At 44.7% G+C, this 10,742-nt stretch overlaps 1 protein-coding gene across 4 annotated transcripts in view; it reads left to right on the top strand.

Moving 5' to 3' along the window:
- The first annotated feature begins 1,499 nt into the window (after positions 1 to 1,499).
- The window catches only part of LOC121557197 (protein L-Myc-1b-like), a 10,163-nt gene continuing 920 nt past the window's right edge, over positions 1,500 to 10,742 (top strand). For 2 of the 4 annotated variants that reach the window (XM_045206861.1, XM_045206859.1), the window contains exons 1-2: positions 1,500 to 3,383; positions 9,959 to 10,706. In XM_045206861.1, coding sequence (XP_045062796.1) covers positions 2,732 to 3,383; positions 9,959 to 10,706 — 1,400 coding nt within the window. In that variant the 5' untranslated portion in view covers positions 1,500 to 2,731. Of the gene's footprint in view, positions 3,384 to 9,958 lie in introns of all 4 variants that reach the window. The other 2 variants (XM_045206858.1, XM_045206857.1) reach the window with 2 other exon arrangements.

The following is a 10,742-nucleotide window of genomic DNA, read 5'->3' as shown; positions in this document are numbered from 1 at the left end:
GGTGTCTATAGACAGTATGAACAGCAGTAGTTATATAGGATGGTGTCTATAGACGGTATGAACAGCAGTAGTTATATAGGATGGTGTCTATAGACAGTATGAACAGCAGTAGTTATATAGGATGGTGTCTATAGACAGTATGGACAGCAGTAGTTATATAGGATGGTGTCTATAGACAGTATGAACAGCAGTAGTTATATAGGATGGTGTCTATAGACAGTATGGACAGCAGTAGTTATATAGGATGGTGTCTATAGACAGTATGAACAGCAGTAGTTATATAGGATGGTGTCTATAGACAGTATGGACAGCAGTAGTTATATAGGATGGTGTCTATAGACAGTATGGACAGCAGTAGTTATATAGGATGGTGTCTATAGACAGTATGGACAGCAGTAGTTATATAGGATGGTGTCTATAGACAGTATGAACAGCAGTAGTTATATAGGATGGTGTCTATAGACAGTATGAACAGCAGTAGTTATATAGGATGGTGTCTATAGACAGTATGGACAGCAGTAGTTATATAGGATGGTGTCTATAGACAGTATGGACAGCAGTAGTTATATAGGATGGTGTCTATAGACAGTATGGACAGCAGTAGTTATATAGGATGGTGTCTATAGACAGTATGGACAGCAGTAGTTATATAGGATGGTGTCTATAGACAGTATGGACAGCAGTAGTTATATAGGATGGTGTGTATAGACGGTATGGACAGCAGTAGTTATATAGGATGGTGTGTATAGACGGTATGGACAGCAGTAGTTATATAGGATGAGCCAATGACGACTAGAATACAGTAGGATACAAAGTGCGTTAAAAAAATATGTAAACATTATTAAAGTGACCAGCAGTCTCTAAAGTGCAAGGTAGAGTACTGGGTGGTAGCCGGATAGTGACCGTGTCTAAAGGTTCAGGGCACGATACTGGGCGGAGGCCGGCTAGTGGTGACCGTTTAACAGTCTGGTGGCCTGGAGATAGAAGCTGTCTATCAGTCTCTCGGTCCCAGCTTTGATGCACCTTTACGGTCTCCTCCTTCTAGATGGTAGCGGGGTGAACAGGCCCGTGGCTCAGGTGAGGTATACATCATGGTCACATTGTCATCAATTAAATCACAGTCATACAATTTGACATCGTGACAGTTACCATGGCGATAAGGAGCGTTGGGCCAGTAACCGAAAGGTTTGTTGGATCAAATCCCCGAGCTGACAAGGTAAAACATCTGTTGTTCTGCCCCTGAGCAAGGCAATTAACCCACTGGTTCCCCGGGCGCCGTGGATGTCCCCGGGCGCCCCGATTCAGAGGGGTTGGTTTAAATGCGGTAGACGCATTTCAGTTGAATGCATGAAGTTGTACAACTGACTAGGTATCCCCCCCATTCCTTGGAAATGACTATGTCCCTTTAAACGGTAGGCGTGACTTTCCTATTCCCCCCGCCCTTTAAGCTAATCACTGTCCTCCCTACCGCATCATATTGTGCAGTAGTCAGGCTTGTCTAGTGTCGGTTGTGAAATCTATCCAAGTCGCTGGTTATGGGAAGTAGACCTTCGAGTTACTTTTCCCAGACAGTTTGGTGCGCACACTGCGCAGGAGTCAAATAGTGAGCGTTCAACTGAAAGCAACATCTAATTAGTGAGAGTCATTTACCGCAAGAAGCCTCCGTGTCGCTGTGTTGGTTACTACGCATTATAGGAATTAATTAAAGAAGACGCCCCTTTAGTTTCACCAACGCTAAAAGGATTATTCAAATATTTAACAAAGATAAAACAAATCTTTCTCCATTCCCGGACGGAAGTGTGTTCTATTTATTGACTAACGCCAACTACTAGAAAGCATACATCGCAGTGTTTCACAAGTTTGGGTTGTGGAACACGCCTGTTGTTATTTAATTAGGCTAGACTTAGGTCTATCAGTGGATTGGAATTTATTTTCTCTCTTGCTTCTCAATGCTTTGTGAGATAATAACGGTGTGTTGGCCACGGTAAAAAAAAACGGTGAGTGTTGCTGAGGACGCAAAACTTTTTTTATTGAGACATATGGGCATTTGTTGTTTTGGCCACCATTTAAAAGGGCATGTTAAAAGCCAAGTAGCCCTGAATAAACACACAGGGTGTTATAAGCTTTTGGCTTTTAGCCTACAAAGAGGGTTGCTTAACTGTTGATGTATTTCACCGGTGTAGTGGCACTGTTGTATAATGTAATGGTGCGAAACTTGGTGTTCTGTAGTTCTATCGTTGTACACTGTTCTGAGGCCATGACGGCACAGTGACAACAATGTTTCTAACAATCATTTGCAACATTGTAGCAGCCAGGTTGTTTCAGTGCAGCTATTAACGATAGTTCACGGGGTAATTGGTTGCAATAGGCCTATAATTACCGAATCTAGAACCAAATAACCTTTCAAACAAAACATATCAAGGAAGCATAAGGGACTTGACATGCCCTAAGCAATTAGAAATCTATAAAAGCATAGTGTTAATGATAAATCGTGATAACCCACACTTCCTTATTTAAGAAGGAAATGTTTTCACTTGAAATTGACAGTTGTAAGATGGACAGAAACACAATAGCCTTATCATAACAGACTACTGTGTTTATCATAACAGTCGAACGTGCTTGGCTGATTCCCAGTGTCCTCTTTCTCTGACACCTGGTAGGCTAGTGATAACGGAAATCAGTTCACAGTTGAAGAGTGCGCTTCCTGACCCACGCCTGCCCTGACCTCTAAATGCCGGGCATAAACTCCACCACCGCCTCTCGCTATGAGTCAGGCTGGGAGATGGAGTACGATCACTACCAACATTACTTCTACGATGACCACGATCTGGACGAGACTTTCTCTAAATCCACTGCGCCCAGCGAGGACATATGGAAAAAATTCGAACTAGTACCGACCCCGCCCATGTCCCCTATCCGGACTTCGGAGGGGGCCGCCGGGGTCGGGGTGGTCTACCCTTCGCTGGGGGACAAACTCGAGTGGGTGTCCCAGTTTTTAGGTCAAGAGCACGACCAGGATGTGCCGTGCAAACAGAGCCCCGCCGACGAGGCATTGGGGAACCTGAGCTCCATTATCATCCAGGACTGCATGTGGAGCGGCTTCTCGGCTGGCAAGCAGCTGGAGAAAGTTGTCGGGGAGCGGCTTGCCTCCTGTCCGGTGTCGGGGCCGACCAAACTGTCCGTGCAGGCGTCGGGAGCTGGCATCACCGCCGCCGGGAGGGCGCAGTGCGTGACGGTGCCAGTGGACGTGGCGGTTCCGGTTCTCGGTAGCCTGGCGACGGATTACGTGGACCCGGCTGCTGTTCTCCCCTTCCCGCTAACCGGGGGACCGTTTAAGAAACCGGCGGTGTCCTCCGGTTCAGAGACCCACAAAGACTCATCAGGTACGTTATACGTTCAACATTGGACTGTGAAACTGAGTATTAAAAAGCTCCTATATATTGTCAATCATAAGTGTGGATGCTGCCAATTTGCCATAGTGACCTTACTGGCCACTAAGGTTTAGCCTAGGTGGCAAGGGATGCAAGATGGGCTATTATCAGTTTTCAAAATGGGTTTTTCTGAACAGTATTGGTTGTAATGTGGCTGTTAAATCCCCCCCACTGAAGGCTATAGGCTTAGTGACTGCATTGCGTTGCCCCTGGCAGCGCCACTGCTTTGTGAGAATGACCCGCCCATTTAAACATCTGTTGATTGGCTATGGTCCAAAAGCTCAGCTGCTAGAAAGAACAGTGTCCTGTGTTCCTCTCACTTCTCTAGTCTAACTATGTCACTGTTCCCTTTTAATGTTCTTACCGTTTCCTAATCCTCAACTGCACTGAAAGAAACACATTAGTTTGATATTTTAAGTACCTGCGATGCACTTATTGGATAACCCGAATAACTTGTAATAAATATGGTCGCTACATTCTTTTCATTTCATAGACCTACTTTCCATTGGCCTTCAGTGTAGGCTAGTTATATAGGTGATTAGGTTGGCATGTGACTGGTCTCCCTATCTAATGTGTGTGGAATGTCACAACGGAGACTTGTTGCAGTGCTCTCAGCATTCCTTCCTGCACTGAACTGAAGGGGCAACAGCGCCATCAGAAGCTGGGTTTGTTCAAACTATGAGTGACGGACAAGTAGGCCAGTGATAAGAAAGGACATTCATCTCGTTAAATCTCTTGCAATGTGTGACACTGTTTCATACGAGGCTTGATATTCATATTTATGTCCGAAATGTGGTCTCATCTATTTCAATACGGTGTGAAAGGGGGTTGGGTGCCAGAAAGCTAGGAATTCATGATTAATCTGTGCAGGTAGGCATACACTAGTTCAGCACAGAAGAGTTGAATGGAAAATGCAGAATAGACCTCAGAAAGGTACTAGTTGGTTGACAGACCGAGACCAAGGAATCAATCTATCCTAATCTCTATCTGACTCCATGCATGATAACGCTCTATAGATATTCAACTATATTCTTAAGGGGCCAGATAAAAAATAAAAAAAAGGTTATTTACAGGTCAGACATGTTCTACATGGGATTACTCTTCCTAAAAGCACTATAAAAAACAAAACAAAGCAAAAACACAATTATAATCTTATGAAGCACTTTTATTACAATTAGAGGTTGCTAAAAGTTCATTCTAAGTGCTTTAAAATGAGCCTAATTCAGTGCTTACATTTTGTGTAATTAATGTAACACACGTGTACTTATAACACAGTTAATTAATTTCTACTTTCCTGTCCATTTTACATACATCGCTTCATCGTTTGGTTTTATTTACACATAGGAAACCTTTTATGCATGGCATTTCTCAGTTGACTATCTTCTGCAGACTCTCTCCCCCCCCCCATCAGTAGATAACAGGTCCCTATAAACATGCATTTTTTAAAAATGTTTTAATCATCTATGAAATGAAAGAGAAAGGCCACAATATATTGCAGTTTAGGCACAATTTAGATTTTGGCCACTAGATGGCAGCAGTGTGTATGCAAAGTTTCAGATTGATCCAGTGAAGCATTGCAATACTCCCTGACGAAGGCCATGCAGCCGAAACGCGTCGGATAAAAATCTTGTTTCTATTGAACATGACATACTAATAAAGGCATTTTAATTAATTATATGAAGAGTGCCTTGGGCCTCCTTTCTTTTTGAAGCATTGCAATACTTGACTATTTTGTATCAAGTCTGCCCAAATGTGCCGAATAGGTCAATTGATAGATTTTCAAGTACATACCTATAGAGAACATACAAAAATGATATGGTAATACATTTTTACATTTTCATCATTTAGCAGACGCTCTTATCTTATTTTATTTTTATTTTTGGGGGGTGGGGTAAGGGGTGGGGGGGGTAGAAGGATTACTTGATCCTATCCCAGGTATTCCTTAAATACAAATTGTAAGTTTACTCACTCCCAGGAATGTCATACATGATGGATCATTAGTTTATACACTAACTTTCACACATCTAGATGGCCGGGCGGGGTGGGTGTGGAGCCAGAGACAGCAGGGGTTCAAACTGTTGAACCCAGTTCCTACATTTTAATACAAAAATTGGGTTTTATCAAACAAAACTATGCTACATTTGATCTCTGGGACCCTTAGGATGACAAATCAGAGAATACTGAATGTAAGTACCTTATTTACCTTCAGAGGTGAATGTATCAAACCAGTTGCCATGATACGTTTTTTGTTGTTGTGCACTCTCCTCAAACAATAGCATGGTATTTTTTCACTGTAATAGCTACTGTAAATTGGACAGTGCAGTTAGATTAACAAGAATTTCAGCTTTCTGCCCATTTAAGACATGTCTATGTCCTGGAAAGTTTTGCTGTTACTTACAACAGTCATGCTAATCACATTAGCGCACGTTAGCTCAACCGTCCCGTATATGGGACACCGATCCCTTAGAGGTTAATATAGTACTGGAACTGACCCTGTATATAGTCACCTTACCCCTATACATATCTACCTCCATCACTCCAGTATCCCTGCACATTGTTAATATGGTAATGAACTGACCCTATATATAGTCACCTTACCCCTATACATATCTACCTCCATCACTCCAGTATCCCTGCACATTGTTAATATGGTAATGAACTGACCCTGTATATAGTCACCTTACCCCTATACATATCTACCTCCATCACTCCAGTATCCCTGCACATTGTTAATATGGTACTGGAACTGACCCTGTATATAGTCACCTGACCCCTATACATATCTACCTCCATCACTCCAGTATCCCTGCACATTGTTCATATAGTACTGGAACTGACCCTGTATATAGTCACCTGACCCCTATACATATCTACCTCCATCACTCCAGTATCCCTGCACATTGTTAATATGGTACTGGGCCTGACCCTGTATATAGTCACCTTACCCCTATACATATCTACCTCCATCACTCCAGTATCCCTGAACATTGTTCATATGGTATTGGAACTGACCCCGTAAATAGTATGCTTACTTATTGTGTTCTTCATATTCTTATTTCTCCAGTTTTTTTGTTGTTGAGTATTACAATGTTACTTTTATTTCGTATTATTTTTATATAGTATATTTTTGTGATTTTTTTGTGTGTGTGTATTCTTTCTTAAAACTGCATTGTTGGTTAAGGGCTTGTAAGTAAGCATTTCACTGTAAGATGATCACCTGTTGTATTCGGCGCATGTGACTAATACAATTTGATTTGATTATTGCATTGTTGGGGTTGGAGTTTGCAAGAAAGGCATTTCACTGTACTTGTGAAGGACCGTTTTTTAAATTGATAAACGAGCTGGATCTGACCCACGGGCCACCAGTTGAATAGCCTCTGCTCAATAACCTATAAGCCCCTCCTCTCTTTGGCCCATTGGAGTCCCATTAAATTCATCTTCTGTCTTGAAGCCGAATCCAGGAAGTAATTACTTTGGCCCCGTGTAGCTCAGTTGGTAGAGCATGGCGTTTGCAACGCCAGGGTTGTGGGTTCGATTCCCACGGGGTGGCCAGTATGAAAAAATATGTATGCACTCACTTAACTAAGTCGCTTTGGATAAGAGCGTCTGCTAAAATGACTAAAATGTCTCTGTTCAGTTTACCAAATGGCACACTTATTCCCTACTTTTGCCCTTTTGGCTCTGGTCAAAAGTAGATCAGTCTATAGGGACTAGGGTGCCATTTGAGAAGGGATGAGAGAGCAGCGGTACTGCTACCACTGGCTCCCTGGAGTCTAGTCAGAGTTGGAGCTGAAATCAACCATTACATTTGCACTATGTTAAATCAAGGCCCCAGTGTTAAACGTCACATTTTGACACAAGGCTAAGATATTTCTGCATTGTGAATGGCTGACGTTCTTACAACCAACGATACCTAAAATATGATTCTTGTATAGTGAACGAATGGTTGTAGTGAAACGCTTACAGCACGTGGCTTGATTGCCCGGTCTTATTTCAAATTGAATGATTGTGGAGAGAGAGAGAGAGAGAGACGCTGATAAAACCAGTGATTCGCTCTGAGACGGTGTCCCTTGTTGTGAATCAGAATTTGAGAACACTAGACTGTTATATTTACGTTGGTGTTTCTGACCACTGGTTGACCTATTCTTGTGGCAGCAGGTCACAACTTTTGATTGCACACTGCGAAATTCCGCCTCACAGATACGCGAGTTTGTCAATTTGAGTTGTATTCGAATTCTTTGTGGGTTTGTGTAATTTGAGGGAAATAATGTGTCTCGTATATTTTTTATTTTTATTTAACTAGGCAAGTCGGTTAAGAACAAATTCTTATTTACAATGACGGCCTACACCGGCCAAACCCGGACGACGCTGAGCCAATTGTGTGTGCCGCCCTATGGGACTCCCAATCACGGCCGGTTGTGATACAGCCTGGAATCGAACCAGGGGGTCTGTAGTGACGCCTCAAGCACTGAGATGCAGTGCCTTAGACCGCTGCGCCAATCAGGAGCCATTTGGAAGGAGGTTTGAAAGTGCCGCTCGGTTTCGAGCTCATTTTGTGGGCAGTGGGCCACATCCTGTCTTCTCTTAATAGCATGCAGTTCGTTGGGCTTTTGATGCCTTTGTGGTTGAGTATTGCTCCGTTCAAGTAGACTGTGATTTTGCTGTGATCTGATAGGGGTGTCAGTGGGCTGACTGTGAATGCTCTGAGAGACTCTGGGTTGAGGTCAGTGATAAAGTAGTCTACAGTACTACTGCCAAGAGATGAGCTATAGGTGTACCTACCATAGGAGTCCCCTCGAAGCCTACCATTGACTATGTACATACCCAGTGTGCGACAGAGCTGCAGGAGTTGTGACCCGTTTTTATTGGTTATGTTGTCGTAGTTGTGTCTAGGGGGGCATATGGGGGAGGGAATGTTGTCACTTCCAAGTAGGTGTTTGTCCCCCTGTGTGCTGAGAGTGTCAGGTTCTTGTCCAGTTCTGGCATTTAGGTCACCACAGACTAGTACATGTCCCTGGGTCTGGAAGTGATTGAATTCCCCCTCCAGGATGGAGAAGCTGTCATCATTAAATTATGGGGATTCTATTAGGGGATATAGGTAGCACACATGAGATTATTTCCTTATTAATTTCTAGCTAGATGTAAAATGTTCCAGTTTTGACTAATGTAATACAGTGGGTTAGGTCTGCTCTATACCAAATTAGCATACCCCCTTAGACTCTTCCCTGTTTCACACCTGGTAGTTTGGTGGATGGGACTACCAGCTCTCTGTAACCTAGAGGGCAACCAGTGGGTCCGTCTCCTCTATACCATGTTTCTTGTAGGATGAAGATGTCTGTATTTCTGATTTCTTTGAAGTCTGGGTTCCTGCTCTTTAGGTCAAAGGCAGATGACCTCAGACCTTAAATATTCCAGCATGAGATAGTGAAGGCTTTGTGTTCCATAGTTGTGTGGTTTGGCCTCAGACCAGTAGGTGTGAGCAGAGCCTGCTGAGCATCTGGTACATGCCATTGGCTTGGGCTAGTGTAAGAGTGGGGTGTTGGGCCTGTTTGCCTTCTCACGGCCTGGGCGTATGTGTGACTTTCATCTTCAGGCCCTCTTGGCAGGAGTGGGGGGCATGGGGTGGGTAGGGGGTCTGATCTGAGGGGGGCCTATATGGGGTGTGGGCATGGTTGGCTTGGGGGGGGGGGTATTGATCGGTTGGAGTGGGGGTGTGTTTGGTTGTGCAGTGGTCTGGACGTGGCCTGGAGCTCTCTCTCTCTCTCTCTCTCTCTCTCTCTCTCTCTCTCTCTCTCTCTCTCTCTCTCTCTCTCTCTCTCTCTCTCTCTCTCTCTCTCTCTCTCTCTCTCTCTCTCTCTCTCTCTCTCTCTCTCTCTCTCTCTCTCTCTCTCTCTCTCTCTCTCTCTCTCTCTCTCTCTCTATTTCTCTCTCTCTCTCTATTTCTCTCTATCTCTCTCTATTTCTCTCTCTCTCTCTCTCTTTCTCTCTCTCTCATGACTCACATGACTGAAATAAATAACCGGAGAGAGGGACTTTCCACCGAGCATGAGGCTGAGGTCAGTGGAGGCTGCTGAGGGGAGGTTTCACCAACCTCCTGTGGCTGAGCTATGCAGTGATTGTGTATGTTATGCATTTTTTAGATTCTGTATGAGAGTGTGTGTTGTGCAGTGTTTGAGAGTGTGTGGCCACTCTCTAAATACCTGTACCTACGTTCTAAATAGTAGGCATTTTGGGTATGCAAAAAAAAGAACTTTTTACAGTATGTAAAATATAGAAAATGTAGTATGCTTTAAATGCCAGGATGTCAAACTCATTTAGGCTTTTCATCTAGTAGAATTGGCTGCAGACTAATGAGGAAGAGAGTGGCTTTTCAAGACCCATGTGTGTTTGACAACAGCTGATAATCAGATATGGTGACGCTGTCAAAAGGGTCAATGAATAGTGATTTAATGGAATCAACATCACACTTATTGTCACATTATTGTTCTGCTGTGGTCACTAACCTTTTCCATTCATTGCTCCTCTAGATGATGAATCTAGTGATGAGGATGAGGATGATGAAGAGGAGATTGATGTGGTGACGGTGGAACACAAGCAGTACAAGCCCCGGCGGCTGGTCAACGGCACAGTTACCGGGGGGCGAGGCAGTGGGCTAAACAGGCGGACGCCGGTGACAATCATGGTCCGGACGGACACTCTGGACCCGTGTATGAAACGCTTCCACATCTCTATCCACCAACAGCACCACAACTACGCAGCACCCTCCCCAGACACACACCCCGACACACACACACCCCCTAACCCCACCAGGAAGAGGGTCCGACACGAGCCCCCAAACTCTTCTCATAACTTCTCTCACACCCAGCCACACCCGGCCCCGGCCTCCACATCCAATCAGAACTCTGAGAGCAAACCACATGTCGCCGTAGCAACCGCTGGGTCGGAATCACCCGACGCCAACACACCCTCCCCCTGTGGTTCTGCCTCTCCCCCATCACCCTTTTCCCACCCCTGCAGCCCCCAGTCCTCCGACTGTGAGGACACAGACAAACGCAAGACACACAACTTCCTGGAACGGAAACGGCGCAATGACCTGCGCTCTCGTTTCCTGACACTGCGGGATGAGATCCCCGGCTTGGCTGAGTGCCCCAAGACGCCCAAGGTGGCCATCCTGACGCGCGCCACGGAGTACCTGGCACAGCTGCATTCCAGCGAGCGCCAGCGGGCACAGGAGAAACGGCAGCTGAAGGCCAGGCAGCAGCAGCTGCTCCGCAGGCTGGCACAGCTCAAACAACGCCCCTAAACACACTG

The sequence above is a fragment of the Coregonus clupeaformis genome, chromosome 24 (genome assembly GCF_020615455.1).
Source record: "Coregonus clupeaformis isolate EN_2021a chromosome 24, ASM2061545v1, whole genome shotgun sequence".
Lineage (NCBI taxonomy): Eukaryota > Metazoa > Chordata > Actinopteri > Salmoniformes > Salmonidae > Coregonus > Coregonus clupeaformis.
Note: the sequence above shows the minus strand (reverse complement) of the source record. Positions and strands in the feature narration are given on the sequence as shown.